Below are 16,537 nucleotides of genomic sequence, written 5' to 3'. Positions count from 1 at the left end.
TATATATGTACTTCTTTATTAACACATAAAATAAGGCCTACTGGTGGTTCTAAATCTATTGGAATTTCAAAGTAATTTCAAACTATTGTTTTGAAAGCTCTGCAACATCTATGATATCTAAATGTCTGATTTCTATTAATGATAAAGTCCCAGTACTGCTTACAGTCCTGTCATTTGTTGCCTATGTTCATAATAGAAGGAAATGCTATATTTCAGTTAGAAGTTAGTGAAAATATTTAATTTTTTTCTCATCCAAGTTCACTGAACCCCTGGTTTAGAGGTTGTCTAATTTTACTTTGTTGTTTTAAGAGTAAAATATTTTTGTCTGCCTCTTCAATTCTAAATTATTTGGGTTCATTTTACTGTTTCTTGTATGCTTTTCATACCTGAATTATTTTGCAACATTGCAGCAATAATTGAAGGCTTGGATGGAAATAAATCAGCAACTGATTAGAAATGAGAGGTTTCAACCAAAGCTCTTGATAATGTTACCTCAGGATATACCATCATGCAGTCATTACTGCAGCCCCACATCTGATTATTTCATAACACTGAAGTCTGTAAGCATCAATAAAATTTGAATCATCTGCACTAAGCAATATTATAAGCTGTCTTGTAAAAGTGTCTACTTAGATATTTCATGATGAAGTTTATCTATTGATTCCCCATCACTTTTGCAAAGCCCTTTATAGCACTCTAGCATTTTAAATGGGTCCTTACAGCATCCCTCTAGGAAAGCAGGATGGGGTTTAACATCTCCATTTTAGAATTGAGGAAACAGTCTCAGAGAGGAGAGGTGGCCAGCCAGGGCTCTCAGAGTTACGGAAGGCACAGGGGAGGAGTGGTAAATGTTGAGGCAGGGACTTGGCCTCACCTCTAGGCAGGTCTGGATCTCTTAGGTCCCTGGGTCAATCTAGTTGTGGTGCCCACTTAGCATTGTCCAACCCAGAGCCAGGCACTGGACTATGAAGCAGTCCCAGCCCTCAAGCAGATCTCTTTGTAATTATAAACAAACCAAGTCATCCAGAAACAATATTGCACCCTCCCAGGGTGCAGAACCCTTTCACATATGTGCACCCGCTTCGTTCTAACCACAACTCTTTGAGGTAAGTATTCTTATCCCCACTCTTCAGATGAGGAAACAGAGAGGCTGTGACTTACCATCTTAAATTAGGTAGGTATTAATTTGGCAGAATCGGGATGAAAACCCAGGTTTGCCTGACTCAAGGTGAGGTTTACTGATCTCATGTGCAGAGGGTCTCCGCTAGCCACAGCCAGGGTAAGATGGGGCCCTCAACCATAAGGAATACAGGGAAAGGTAAATCCAGGGTAGGTTACGGGGGAGAGCCGAAGGCTTCATGAAGTGAGATTATTGCCTGGTTCTGGGCAAGAAAGATGGGTTTAGAAAGGTGGAGGGAGCCAGCAGAAATCACTCTAAGCAAGTGACAAGCTGCAGACTGGGAGAGAGATGTATGATCCATGCAACAAATGATTCAAATCCAACATAAAGAAATCCATAAATCAATAAGAAAAAGATAAACCACCCATAGAAAAATGGGCAACAGATAGGAAAAAGCCATTCACCAGGGAAGAAATCCATATGACCAATATACAGGGTTGACCAAAAAGTTCGTTTGACTTTTTCCATAACATGGAAAAACATTGTTAAAATGCAGGTTCTGGCTTGGTAGTTCTGGGGTGAGACCCCATCTCTCACAGATGATGAGGATGCTGCTGGTCCGAAGACCACAATTTTGAGAAGTGAGGGGATAGGTAGGAGTAGAGTGTGAACTTTTCAGCCACCCAAGTCTGCATCCCAGCTATGCCTCCTTTCAACTGTGAACCTTGGGCAAGTAACTTATTGTTTCTGTGCTTCAATTTCCTCATCTGTAAAATGGAGATAATAATAGTTCCCATCATCTGTGGTTGGGAGGACTAAATGAGTTAATATACGTAACACGTAGTACAGCATGTGGCAAAATAGGTGTTCAATAAATGTTAGCAATTGGTGGTAGCCATAGGAATTACTAGAGAAACGCAAATTAAACCACACTGAGGGCTTCCCTGGTGGCACACTGGTTAAGAGTCTGCCTGCCAATGCAGGGGACATGGGTTTGAGCCCTGGCCCAGGAGGATCCCACATGCCACGGAGCATCTAAGCCCATGCACCACAACTACTGAGCCTAAGCTCTAGAGCCCACAAATCACAACTACTGAGCCCACATGCCACAACTACTGAAGCCTGCGCGCCTAGAGCCTTGCTCCGCAACAAGAAAAGCCACGACAATGAGAAGCCCGCGCACCGCAGCGAAGAGTAGCCCCCGCTAGCTGCAACCAGAGAAAGCCCACGCACAGCAACGAAGACCCAACACAGCCAAAAAAAAAAAAAAAAAACACCACACCGAGATACCATTTCACACCTACCAGACAGCAGATGGATGTCAGAAAGACTGACACTTTCAGACTGGGGAGACAGAAACTCTCACACGCTGCTAATGGGAGCGCAAACTGGTACAGCCACCTGGAAGAGCAGTTTGGCCATATCTGGTAAAGTTGAGGGGCCCCTGCACTGTGATTCTAGATGTATGTGTATGTGTGTGTCTAGAGAGTGTGTAAAAACCAGCCATTGGAATCATGCAAGGCATATTCAGGAAACTGGTTGACTCTGGGGAGGGAGGGAAGGAATAATACAACTGGGGAAAAAGAGACCTTCAATTTTTGCTACACTTGATGGAAAAAGAAGTCTGAAGCAAAAATGACAAAAATTTTAACGTTTGTTATCTCTGGATGGTGGATACATTATTGTTCCAAGTTTTCTGTATTAAGTTTTTGAAACTTTTTTCCCAGGGAAAGGGAGGGGGGAAGAAGGGAGAGTTTGGAGCAGGTGGGCCAAGGGGGCCTGGTGCAGTGTTGGTTAGGTATTGAGCGGGATGGACGAAGAGGTCCATCCACTGGGGAACCACCTTCTTCAGGAATGAGTGGAAAAGAAGTTTAGGGAGGTAGATGGGAGAGCTGAAGTTCAGAGAGGTTAAGTGACATATCAGAGGTCACACAGCTAGTGGTGGGACCATTTGGACCATCAGCTCCAAAGTTCCCACTCTTGCTAGAAGTTTACCCAGGTGTGCCATGGCCCAAGCAGGAAAGGGAGCCCAGCAGGGTGGAGGTGGAGGTTGTACAATGCAGCCCAAGTCCTTTTTCTCCTCAATATAACCTGGCTGTGACACCAGGAAGTTCAGGGATTGAGGCACCAGGGCCTCTCCTCCATCTTTCCAGGACCCCCTGTTGCCCTTCACTCAAGGGTTCTTGGTGACAGCCTGAGCCCTGGAGAGATACAACGCTGCCAGCACAGCCAAGTGTGGCTGTACCTGGACTGGAGCAGGAGTCCAGAGGAAGGGAAATTTCACATCCCTGAAGAGTCTTTTCATAAAAGAACACTAAAGAATCACAGTCAAGAAAGGCCAGGGCTTCCCTGGTGGCACAGTAGTTAAGAATCCGCCTGCCAACGCAGGGGACACAGGTTAGAGACTTAGTCCGGGAAGACCCCATGTGCTGAGGAGCAACTAAGCCTGTGTGCCGCAACTACTGAGCCTGTGCTCTAGAGCCCGCAAGCCACAACTACTGAGCCCGTGTGCCACAACTACTGAAGCCCGCGTGCCCTAGAGCCCGTGCTCCGCTACAAGAGAAGCCACTACAATGAGAAGCCTGTGCACCGCAATGAAGGGTAGCCCCCGCTCGTTAAAACTAGAGAAAGCCCGCAAGCAGCAACAAAGACCCAGTGCAGCCAGAAATAAATAAAAATAAAATAGTTTATTAAAAAAAAAAGAAAGAGGGCTTCCCTGGTGGCGCAGTGGTTGAGAGTCCGCCTGCCGATGCAGGGGACGCGGGTTCGTGCCCCGGTCCCGGAGGATCCCACATGCCGCGGAGCGGCTGGGCCCGCGAGCCATGGCCGCGGAGCCTGTGTGTCCGGAGCCTGTGCTCCGCAGCGGGAGAGGCCACAGCGGTGAGAGGCCCGCGTACAGCAAAAAAAAAAAAAAAAAAGAAAGAAAAGCCAGAGTTGAAGGACATGTGTTGGTCCCAGAATGGCAAAATGGTCATCATGCATGATACCACTCTCCATTCATTTTTTTTTTTTTTTTGCAGTACGTGGGCCTCTCACTGTTGTGGCCTCTCCCGTCGCGGAGCACAGGCTCTGGACGCGCAGGCTCAGTGGCCATGGCTCACGGGCCCAGCCGCTCTGTGGCATGTGGGATCTTCCCGGACCAGGGCACGAACCCATGTCCCCTGCATCGGCAGGCGGACTCTCAACCACTGCGCCACCAGGGAAGCCCCCACTCTCCATTCTTATACCCATGGCAGACATCACTATTCAATCACAAAACCCTGAGTCCTGACCTCATAATCCTTCTGAACCTCATATTCCAGACACTCTCAACAATCAGTTGGAGTTGGCATGCAAGGTGAAATGTCGATGCATCTTCAGCACATGCCTTGAGGGTCCTGCCCGTACCCCTCAGCCCCTTCCATTTCAGGGCGCATCAGCCTAGCTTGCAGCTGCCAACACTGGCATCTCTTTGCCTAAGGTGGGCCAAGGGGTGCCAGGAATAAATATCCTCCAGCAGTTCTCAGCCAGTGACTGGCAAGAACTGGCAAATGCATACCTCAGTTCCCTTACCCTCGGGTGGGTGACTCTGAGGTGCATCTTCTCCCAAATTCCTTAGCAAGAGAAAGTTCCTCTTGCCCACAGTGGGATGAGTGTGATAACACTCCTATTACTGGAGCCTCACTTCCCTCACTCCCCCGGTGTTTCCCGGGATTGCTCCCTCTTAAATCTGCTTGCCTTCAAAACTGGTCTTAGGTCTGATTATGGGGATCCCCAAACTAAGACATCCTCTTCATCCAGTCCAATTCCTTCTGTTTCTGGACAAGAGAACTGAGGCTCGGAGAAAGGAAATGACTTGCCCACGGCAGAGCCAGTGGCAGGGCCCTCATGAGAACCGTGTTCCCCTGACCTAGAGCTTAGCCCTTCCCAGCGCTGCCACCTTCTGAGGGCTGCCCCTGAGTCTGTCCATTCCACCCCCAACCCCACCCCCATCCCCGTGGACTTGGTAGTTTATATCCCAACAAAAAAGAAAAGGCTGGTTACAGGTTAGGCAACCCATGGGCATCAGAGGCAGGCTATGTACAGAGGGACCCTCCCTGGAGCCCCCAAGCTCACTTCTGGAGGTGGACACCACTCCTCCTTTGGTCCAGGCCTTCCAACCAGACCCTTAAGCTCCCAGGACCTTGGTCCCTTCAGCAGAGGGATGAGCTGAATTGGTAGAAGGCATTATTCAGGGAAGCAACCTGCCCCCACCCCTCCCCCATCACAGGCATCATCTCCGGAAAAATTTAAAATACATGGCCACTTTTTTAAAGAAAATAATTTAAAATTATATTTGCTTTATAATTTTAGTGGGAAATGCATATTCTTTCCACCTAGGTTACATACTTAATTGAACAAACATCAATGAAAAAAATGACCCCTGCTTTTTAGCCACTGGAACATTAATCCTGGGTTATTTCTGCCTGGAGCTTCATGCAGTTGCGGGGCCTGACATCCTCCAGTCTCATAATTGATGTGGAGGAAAAATCACACCCTGAAAAATTCCTGGGATAATGCCCCCACCAAACCCACACTGTGTGACTTGAGGGCAGTTTCTCCCTCTATGAACCTCAGACTCTCCACCTGTAACATGGGGATGAGAACTCCAACCTTGGAGTGTGGCTGTCAGACTGCAGAGTGGGGAAGGGCCAGGCAGGAGCAGGGCCCTGCTGCCCTTTCCTCCGCATGGGAGGCAGCCTGGGAGGGGCCTGCCCACAGGGAGGGTGCGGCCAGGCGAGGCCTGCTGTCGTCCCTCCTCCAGGCTGCCCCTGGTGACAGGCAGGGAACCCACGCTGAGTTCTCTGCACCCACCCAGGGCCCGGAGACTGGAGCTGGGAGCCAGAGACATGAACAAGATCTTCCCCCAGGTAAGAGCTGCCCTGAGACAGCTCCTGACCAGGGGGAGCCAACCTCAGGCTAAGGGTGGGCAGTAAAGAGGGGAGACACTGAGGTGACTCCGGTCCTCCACCACCCTGGAGGCTCTCTACGGGGACCCAACAGGTGAACCAGGTACACGGTTCAGGTGATAAGTGCTGGGAGGGGAGAGGAGGCCAAGGGAGAGAACAATCGACATTATGGGAGGGGACATCAGGGGGATCCTCTCCGAGGGGAGCCGCCTGAGCTGGTTTGAAGGATGAATGTTTGCCAAGTGGACAGTGGAGGAAAAGGCATTCCAGGGCACAGTACAGGCATAGGTGTGGGAACGTGAAGTGGACGTGATGAGTTTGGGGCATTCAGCATGCTGGAGTGGGAGGGCCCGTGGATTCCCCCGAGGCTCTTGGTGACACTTCTGAAAAACTTTTCAGTCTGGTTCCCTGAGGCTGGACCTCGCCTCACCTCAGCCCACCCCTCACTCTGTTCTCTTGGGCAGGGGGATGGCAATGCTGCTGCTGCTGGAAGCAAAGTCCTCCCTGGAAGGGAAGGTAAAGGACGGAGGGCCTGGGGCCAGTCCCTCCCCCACATGGGGCTCCCTTGAAGCTGGGCTGTTGCTACAGAGACACAAAGGGGGCTCCCTAAGGCTCCCGCTCTCTCAGACCTCTGTCCCCTTGCTGATGTCCCCTTGCTCCCAGCGTCCTGGCCAACCAGGATGACAGCCATTTGCTTAATAGGGTGGTTCATTCTCTCCATGCACAAGCATGTGCGGAGCACCTACTGCATGCTGCCCACCTCACAGGCGCAGTGCCACATACAGTACCCCCCGGTAACCTTTAGAGAAAAGAGCTCTGGAGTCGAGTCCCTGGCTCAGAGGGTGACCTGGGTGATTCTCTTTACCTCTGAGGGATAAAATAGGCAGGATTACACACTTATTTAGCACCTGCTCTTGGCCACTGGCTCACCTTGTGACCAGGACAGTTTGCTTTACCTCTGTGGAATAAAGGAAGGAAAGAACACATTTATTAAGCACCTTCTATGTGTTTCCAATCTTGGCCTTCATTTGATTGTTTAAGGAAACAGCCCCAGAGAGGTAGCTACTACCAATAACTATCAATGATCAAGGCCCTGTTATGTGCCCGGCATCGCAGGGCCTGTTTCAACCCTCAGGACAGCTCTGAGAGGGGCTCCTATTAGGGGGCAATAACAGATGAGGCAGCTGAGGTGAAGGGAGGTCAGGTAGCTCAGCCAAGCTGAGATCCCACACGGATGGGAGGAGGGAGGCAGGGTTCAAATTCGAATCAGGGTCCCTCTGGTTGCAGAGCCCTGGTGCCTTTGCTGCTCCACGCTGGCGCTTGTTTATTTCAAGCCTGGCTCAGGGTGGGTGTGATGTGGGAAAATGGCCTCCTTTTCCCATCTGTGCCCTGGGGCATCGGCACCTAAGGGCTTTCAGGCTTTGAAATGCAGCCTTCATCTGGCCATGGGCCCCGAGGCTCTCCTGTGACCCCACCCACCCAGCCTGTGCTGCACAAATGTTTGAGGAGTGGCTGCTTGGCCAACCAGGATGCTGCTCCTTGCCAGCCTTCCCACTGTCTCTCTGGTTACCTGAGTTTACAAGGGAGCCACGGACTAAGGCTGCAGGAAACATGGGTTTTAGATTTATGCTGCATCTCCTACAGCATAAATCGGCTATCGTCTCCCTTCCCAATGCACGCCCACCCCAGGCTCTGGACACATGGGGCCACTTGCTGTCCCCCACATGCCATCCAGGCACCCTCTGCCTGGAGTGCCCTCTCCTTGCACCTTCCCCTCGCCTGCCTGTGGAAATCCCACCCTCCTTCAAGCACCATGACACCTAGTTCACTCTTTCTTAACCACACTTGCCCCCTTGGCTCTGTGAGCAGCTGGTGTACAGGTATAGTCTGAGTACAGAGTAGGCAGCTCTGGAAATGTGAATGGATTATATGGAAATGACCTGAACTGACCTGAATTGGGCCCTTCCCTTGTTTCCTGGATCTCTAGATCAGAGTATTCAGAAAGCACCTACTGTGTGCCTGCCTACTATGTCCCCAGGCTGGATCCTGGGGACGTAGATGCATCACGCCCGCTCCTGCCCCCTCTCTGAGATAATTGTGCCCCAGAGGACAACAGGAGTGCCCACACTCTTCTTTTTACCTGTCTACATTTGTCTTCTAAGTGCAACTACAAGCTTTTGGAGGGCAAGGGGATCAGAGCTGTGACTGCTTTTGTGTCCTCTACAGAGCAGGGCATCTAGTAGGATCCCAAGAAGACTTTGTTTCATTATTTCACAAGCAAGCAAATATTAAAGGATCGAAGTCAGTTAAAGGAGGAGGACATCACCTATTTCCACTGTACTTCAGATACAGAATGGCACATAGTAGATGCTCAATAAACATGAATAGTAGCTAAAACCTTTACAGTACTTACTATGTCCCAAGCACTGTTCTGATACAGTACCTAGCTTAATCCTCTCAACAACTCTAAGGTAGGCATTATGACCCCCATTTTTCACTTGAGGAAACAGACACAGAGAAGTAAAGTGTGGCTTTTCAATGTGGCCCAACTGGAAAGTGGTGCAGCTGGGATTCCAATCAGCATCCTGACGGGCTCCAGAATGAGCAATCAGTTGGCATGTGGAAAGGACACCCGTTTGGGTGGCAAATAGGTGTGGATTCACATCCCAGCTCCACAGAAGGTGACCTGAAACTTTTCTTCTCTGAGCCTCAGTCTCCTCATTTATAAAATAAATGTTGTCTTGAAAAATACAAATAATGGCTATGAAGGGCCTGCTTTGGTCTCTGCCCCATGGTAGGGGCTTGATACACAGGTGTACATCTCTCTCTTCCTCCTGAGGAGACAGCCTCATGGAAGGACAGGAGGGTGAGGGGGGTGAAGCAGAGACCTGGGACCCTCATCATGACTGCCACTCACCAGCAACTGGACCTGGGCCAGAGACAGGTGTTTGGTGGGGGTGGCCCACAGGCAGAGCCGAGAACATAATGGTGGGCTTGGGAGCCCTCTCCTCCAGGGAAGCCTGTCCTGCCCCCAGGACCCCAGTGGGGAGGGACCACTTGTAGCGGGCAGGGCAGGGAATCCCTGGGCCCCAGCACTGGCTGCTCCATCACTGGTTTCCCACCCCACACAGCAGACCGGAGCCCTTTCTGCTGCTCGTGCCGAGGGGTCTGCCTCTCAGCCTTCCTGATGCTCCTGCTGGCAACTCTTGCAGCCCTGATTGCCCTGGTCGCCATCCTTGGACCCCCACCTCGCACGCCAGGTCAGGGTGGGCAAGAGAGGGTGGGTCAGACTTGTTGGGAGGGGATGGGGACACAGAGAGATGGGGGAAAACTGACCCTGCCTGGCTTCTCCATGAAATGACTTTTGGAAAGTTCCTTAGGGTGCATGTGCAGACACACACAGACACTGACATATACACATCTCTGAGCTTCCATTTGCACATCTATAAGCATGAGCTATTGAGAGGACCAAGCTCTGATGCCACCTCCTCCAGGAAGCCTTCCCTGCCTGCCTTGAGACAAGGAGCCTTGTCTCAGCTCCCATAACTCTCACACTTCCTCTTCCCCCAGTCTGGTCACCCTGGGTGGTGCCATCCATCTGCATGTCTTCCTTCGCCACAGAGGACAGGGACCTGTCCAACATATCCCTGAGGCCCGACTTCAGTGGTGAGCCCCAACACCAACCCTGCCATCATGCAGCTAACAGTTTGGAGAGTGAGGCGGATATTAATCCAATAAGTACAGTAAGGCAGGGTTAATGGGGGCTCTGAGAGTCTGGAGCAGGGCTCTGACCCAGTCCAGGAGTCAAGAAGGGCTCCTTGAGCAGTGAAAGGGGGCTGAGGCATGAAGGGAAAGTGGGATTGGTTAGTGGAAGGGGTGGCAGGAAAACCACAGGGAACACCCTGTGCAGAGTCCCTGGGGTGGGAGGAAATGTGAGGAGAAGGTCAGTGGACACGAAGGACAGAGCAGCGGGTGGGGCCGAGGCCCAGGGCCTCAAAGGCTGCACTGGGGAGGGGCCTCACCATCCAGAGAGCCATGGGCGGGGATTAAGCTGGGGGCAGGGTGTCAGCAGACCTACCTTTCTGAGAGATGGCTCTGTCACTTAACAGGAGGTGCTAAGGGGACAGGTGGAGTAGGGGGTAAAATCCACAGTACACTACATGCCTGAGCATGGGCACTGGGGATAGATGTGAGCACGCAAGGAGTTGCCTGAGTGTATGTACCTGTGTGTCTGTGTGTTTATGTGTGTGTGTGTGTGTGTGCAGGTGTCTATGCACATGTCTGTGTATGCAGGTACATATCTGTGTGTGTGTGCCCATATGTGTGCACGTCTGTGTATGTGCAAGTGTATTGATGTATGTCTGTGTGAGCAGTTGTGTGTGTGTGACAATGTAACTGTCTCTGAGGGTCGGCCCCCTCACACCAGCTGAGGCAGTTCCAGGAGATGAGCCGTGGTTCACATGTGCACAAACACACAGGCACAAACCCGCTCCCACCTCCAACCTGCACTCACGCGTGTACACATGCACAGCCTGCGGAGCTGGACCTCCCAGCCCGTCTGTGAGTTTCTCTCCCCTAATTCTTTGGGGGCAGCCCCAGGGCTGGGTGTTCCCCACAGTGGGATGGAAGGGAAAACTCTCAGAGGACGGACACTCAGATGGTCCCCACCATTCCTGGACACTGGGGAGGTGACCCGGCCTCAGGAAAGAGCAGAGGCAGCAGCCTGGGTTATTAGCCATGTGGCCGGGCATGTCACACCTCTCTGAGTCTTACTTTCCTCATCTGTGAAATGGGGCTAATGATGACACCTCACAGAGGTTTTTGGGGAAACAACAGAATAAAAATGTGAAGGCGCTTTGCAGCCCGTAAAGTTGTCCCAGATGTAAGGGATTGTGGCATCATGGTCCCCAGCCAGCCCCAGGACGTTGCCTCTGACACCTTCACCTGCACCAGGAGCCCCACCGTGAAAGTCACTTCACTGACTTGAGCACTGTCCTCAGGAACTTCCCGTGAGACAGTCATTCAATAAACCATGACTTTCTCTGCATTCTCTCTAGGGTTATTCACACAGAGGCTTTTATGTAATCTCCCCAGCTGTCCTGTGGGGTGTGTGCTATGATCCCTATCTTGCAGAAAGGAAGCTGAGGCACAGAGAGGTTGGGTCATCTGCCCATGGTCACACAGCCGGCAAGTGGTTGGGCTGGGACTTGGACCCCAATCTCCGACGCTGGGCCCAGTGTCCTCCCCACTGCCCCAGCCTCTCACCCCAGCTCAGGTGGGGCTCAGTGGGGAGAACTTGGTGATGCCCTTGTAAACACCACCCTTGACCCTTCTGGGGCTCGCCCTGCCCACTCAGGGGCCCAGCCCTGCGTGACACAGATGAACAGGACGGGTTTCCTATGCCATGACCGGAGGAGCTGCATCCCAGCCAGCAGGGTCTGTGATGGCGTCCACACCTGTGCCCACGGCGAGGACGAGGAGGAGGCCTTGTGCCGTGAGTAGTTACTCCAGGGCCCCTTGGGAGTTGTCCCCCCCAACTCCAGCTCTCCCTGCAGCCATACTGAAGCTCGACCACCCCTGAACATACCAGGCACCCTGATGTCCTCAGGCCTTTGCTCATATGCTGCCCTCAGCCAGGAACATCTTCGCCCCCACCCCGTCCCACTCACACGCACACACATGTGCCCTCACTAGGGGATGCCTCCACTCTGTGCGTCTCCGTGCCCAGAGAACCTGTGTACAACCCTCAAGGCAGATTTCAAGTGCTACCTCCTCCAGGAAGCCTTCCCTGATGCCCAAACTAAATTAAGTTCCCTCGTTTGGGCTCTCACAACCCCTATGCTTCCCTACACCCCAGCCCTAGTCACACTGGTTGTCACTCTCAATTGGCATGTTTGCCACCCCCATCAGACTGTGAACTCCTCTGGGGCAAACCTAATCTGCTTGATATTGGGGTCCAGTGCCTGGTGCAGGGCACTGCACAGAGAGGTATGGAGAATGATTTGCTGAATAAATGATGAAATGAGTGAATTAATTAATGAATGAAAGAATGGGAAGGTCTAGTCCCAGACCTTAGAGACCTGACAGTTCTCAAGAGAGAGGAGCGTGGCGCTTGCCCCAGAGGAAGGAGAGAGCCTGGTGGGTTGGGGTGGTGGGATGGGGTAGCTTATGGGGGGAGGGCCATTGCATCATGGACCCTCAAGACCAGAAGAGATCTTAAAGGTCATCTAGTCCATGTCCCAGCTCATGCCCAAATCCCCTCTGCCTCTGCTTGCACACTCCCAGGAGGGGAAGCTCACTACAGTTTGAGGCAGCTGCTCCTGTCATTGCCTGTTTTTTCCATGGGAACGTCTCCCTTGTACTGAGTTTAGAGCTGCCTCCCAGTAGCATCCTTGATTGGTTCCAACTCCTCCCTCTCATTAACCCCTGCCCCCCAAGAACCACATTTCAATCTGCCTCCCATGATGATGGCACTGGATGGATTTGGAGATTGTTTTCTTGTCCCCCATGAGCGTCCTCTTACCCGGGCCACCCTCTGAACTCCCAGTCACGCCCTTATGATTGGTCTTCCCCACTCCACCAGCACTCTACAGAGCACATACCAAATGCCCATGTCCCTCTCCCTGGGCTAGCCCCAGAAGCATCCATGGCACTTCTGGCTGGCTCTGGTGAGTCCAAGGAACAAAGGCTTTTCCCCTCCCAAGTCTGGGTTATACCTCTAGCGATGTGGTCTGAGTTTGTGTTAATTTTTGGTACACCTGTCACACTGCTGTCTAACACAGAACCCACTTTCAAGAAAGATACTCTGACTCTCTTTCACAAAGCATGTGATCCCACATTCCCTGAGTTCTGGGACCCAAGTGCAAGGCTTCATATTTATTCTTGTTATGTTCCAGTAGGAGGAGGCTTCCTGGAGGTGAAGGAACTTGCACCTGGACTTGCAGGTGGAATGGTTTTGGACAGGTGTCAAGGAGGACTTTTCTGGAGGGAGGAATAAAACAAGCAATGGCGTGGAGTGGGAAGGCGCAAGAGCTGAGAAGGGAGAAGTGGCTCTGGGCATTCTATTGGGTGAACAGGGAAAGAACCCTCCTCTCTCCTTGACTTGACCTCCTCCCCCAAGAAACCTCCTTTTGCCCTTCCTGGATAGATGGGCAGTGACCCCGAGTTTGACAGCTGCCAGGGGGGCCAGGACAATCCACCTCCAGATAGTCCTGAGGCAGCTGCAGCCAGATGTGGACTTCCTCCTGCTTCATCTCTCCCTCTGTAGGAGACATGCCCCAGAGCCTCCCTGGCTTCCTCGTGGCTCACTGCGGAGACCCCGCTTCCTGGATCTACTCAGACCAAAAGTGTGATGGGATCAACAACTGTGGGGACTGCTCAGATGAACTGAGCCCAGGTGGGGGTCTGGGCACAAGCTTGGCTGGGGCAGGTGGTCAGGCAGTGGCCAGAGGGCAGAAGGTAAACAGAGAGAATCTCTGAAGTTCCCCCTGCATCCCCTTCTTGCATCCTAGGAAGAAGTTTTCCACTCCTCCTTGAATGCCTCAAGTGGTAGGGTGCTCACTACCACTCCAAGGGGTTCCTTCTGGAGAGTTATTCTTCTGTGGTGGGAAACTTGCTTTCAGGGTCGCAGATGAGGAAACTGGGACTCAGAGGGCAGTCATGCAAGGAGTATGTACATGGCCCAGTTGGGGTTTGAACCTGGGCTTCCTTCATCTTCTCTGCACCGCCCAACAACCCTGCGAGGAAAGGAAGGCAGGAATCGCTGGCCCCAATTTATATGTAGGTAAACTGAGACCAGAGAGGAGAAGTGACTTAGTATGATGAGTGATAGGAAGGGGGCTTGGGTGTAAACCCAGGTCTCCTGACTCTAAGACGAGTTCTTTCACTGCTCCAGAGTTTCCCTTCAATTTCTTCCCCAGTGTTCAACCCACAAACATGTTCTGAGCACTGTTGGGGGCTGGCCTGGTGTCAGGTTCTGCTGGGTCACAGTCAGGAGTCAAACATATGTCCCACCCCCAGGACTCACATCATGATGATGCCAAAAGGAAGTGCTGGGGTCCTGGAGAGGTTTTTTTGTGGAGGGGGTGGATAGGAGAAGTAATCATCAAGGGAGCCTTCTCAGAAGAGGCAGTATTCAAGCAGGCCTTAAAAAATGGACAGGGTTTCAACAGGCAGAGGCTGGGCGTGCAGGGAAGAATGCTGGAGGCCCAGGGTCCAGGGCAAAGGAGGGAGGTCTGTGAGGTGCCCTCAGGGAATCATAAGCGGGCTGGTGGGACCGAATCAGGGTGAGAGAGGAGGATGGGAGACTATATGCGCCCACTAGTAACTGAACACTGACTGTGGGCCTGGCGCTTTGCCTATCTTCCTTAATAACAACCTTGAGCACATGAGGAAACTGAGGTTCAGACAGAGTGAGAGACTTGCTTGAGGTCGCACAGCCTATGAGTTGGGGAGTCTAGATTCTCTCTTCTCCAGGGAAATAAGGAATATAATCAACCCGTGTCAGATGGGGCAGGGCTGTGGAGGCAATGGTAGGTTTCAGAGCTAAAGAGTGCCCTGGTGCACGGGGCATTCCAGGACAGAGCAGCTGCTCTTCTGTCTTCCCAGTGACTCTTTGCCCGCCCTGCAGCCCTGGCTGGTGGCGCTGTCCCTCGACTGTCTTCAAATATTGCAGCTGTATCCCCAGGAGCCTCTGCCGTGATCACGTGCAGCACTGCTCTGACTGGTCTGATGAGTACTCCTGTCCTGGACCCTGAATGGGTCACCCAGGCCAGAGTGGGAGGCTGGTTGGAATGGCACTGATAACCTGTCACATGTGCTATGAATCCAAGTACACAAGGGCAGGAAGGAGCCTTCGAGATCATGTAGTGGGATCTACACACCGTTGTCTCTGAATGGGAATCGCCTCTCCTGCTTTCAAGTTTTTCAGCCTCTGCTTGAATTCTTCCAGTGACGGGGAGCTCACTACCATGTTAGGCAACTCTTAACAAAGATGAAGGGAATCTGCTTCCATGGTTGGAGGCCTGCCTCTGGTGCCACACAGAGGAAATCTGCTCCTCCACTCCAAGACAGGCTTGCAGATACTGACCTTGTCACCCCTTGGAGAAAAGATAAGTCTTGGGCTTAAACACCAAGCTGAGAACTTTAGTCCTTATGGATGGCACATATATGAAGTATATGCCACTTCCTGCCCTTTTGGTACCTAAGGCAGATATTGCTGGGCTTGGATGCAGCCTCAGTGTTTTCTCAGCTCAGTAATCCTAGCAGGTCCCACTGATGGATCACGAGATGCACATGAGACGGGGTACTTGTCATCCTGTCCCTAGGAAGCCACCCCAGGAAGCTCTGAGCTGTAGGAAGAACCACTTGGGGAGCACCCCCCCTCCCCCATCCATCCCTTCTCTTCCCAACCACTTCCACCCTCACCCCGTGACCAGCTGCCCAACAAAACAGCCCAGGTTCCTTCAAGTAGGGATCGTATTTTGGTTCCGGAGCCTGAGTGAAGGAGTTGTTTCTCGGCATACATTTCCAGTTTCACAGCACCCAGGCAGGCAAGGGTGGATATCCCCCAACAGATGAGGAAACTGTGGCCCAGAGAGAGAAATAACTAGGATCATACAGCAAAGTAAGGGCTGGAACTGGGACTCAAATACCATCCATGGTGTCCCAACCCCAAAGTCTTTCCATCTACCAGTGTGACTCTATCTTGACCAGGGTGGAGGCAGAGTCTCTGTAGTGTATTTAAAAAGGTAGCTTGAGGGTCAGAAAGTGTCCCACCCTTATTCTGAAAGATGGACTTGGAATCTGGCCAATAAGGGACTCCTGTTGAGGGAGACGGACATATCCCCACTGGAAATTAAAATCAGTTCTGTGTATCAGTTTCACGTGAGTTTTGAAATAAATATGGGCACCAAGAGAGACGGGTGGGCTCTAGTTCATTCACTGCTACGTTAATTCATTCACTCACACACTAAACAGTCTCTGTGTACCTGCTCTGTGCCAAGCCGGGCGCCAGGCACCTAGGAGTGAGCAGGCCTGGGTCCAACACTGGAGGAGCACAGGATCCCACGGAGGAGGCACCTCACACTGGGAGGAGGGGTGGGACGGCAGAAAATGCTGGGCTGAGGGCACCAAGGAGGTGCATTCAGGAGCCAGGACACAGTCATATTTTGGGCTCTGATGACCTGAAGATCAGTTCCCGGAACGGGATGCCTCAGGGATCCTGCCTGAGGGAGGCTCAGCACTGGGCTCTGGCATCTTTGGCTGAGTTTCTCTCCAAGTGCAGCACAAGTGAGGTACTACGGGCACACTCAGGGCATCCTTGCTTCTGAAGACTGATCCAGAGCAGCCACTCCTTCCCAGAGGAGGGGCATTTGGGCTGGCTCTGGAGGGCAGGAGAATTTCCAGTGGTACAGGTGGAGGAGAAGTCATTTCCGGCTGAGGGGCCTCATGAAGAAAGGCATGGGAATGCCCAGCAGGCCACATGGCC

General features: G+C 52.0%; 1 protein-coding gene across 1 annotated transcript; it reads left to right on the top strand.

Moving 5' to 3' along the window:
* The first annotated feature begins 5,806 nt into the window (after positions 1 to 5,806).
* On the top strand, positions 5,807 to 15,948 carry LDLRAD1 (low density lipoprotein receptor class A domain containing 1). The gene is made up of 6 exons (XM_082614452.1): positions 5,807 to 6,009; positions 6,513 to 6,564; positions 9,180 to 9,308; positions 11,405 to 11,542; positions 13,316 to 13,444; positions 14,656 to 15,948. Exons 1-6 carry the CDS (start codon positions 5,989 to 5,991, stop codon positions 14,802 to 14,804), a joined length of 618 nt encoding a protein of 205 aa, XP_082470578.1. The 5' UTR covers positions 5,807 to 5,988; the 3' UTR covers positions 14,805 to 15,948.
* The last annotated feature ends 589 nt before the right edge of the window (positions 15,949 to 16,537 follow it).

Source organism: Mesoplodon mirus (assembly GCF_964341445.2).
Source record: "Mesoplodon mirus genome assembly, chromosome: 3".
Taxonomy (NCBI): Eukaryota; Metazoa; Chordata; class Mammalia; order Artiodactyla; family Ziphiidae; genus Mesoplodon; species Mesoplodon mirus.
This window is presented reverse-complemented; position numbering and strand designations above follow the sequence as displayed.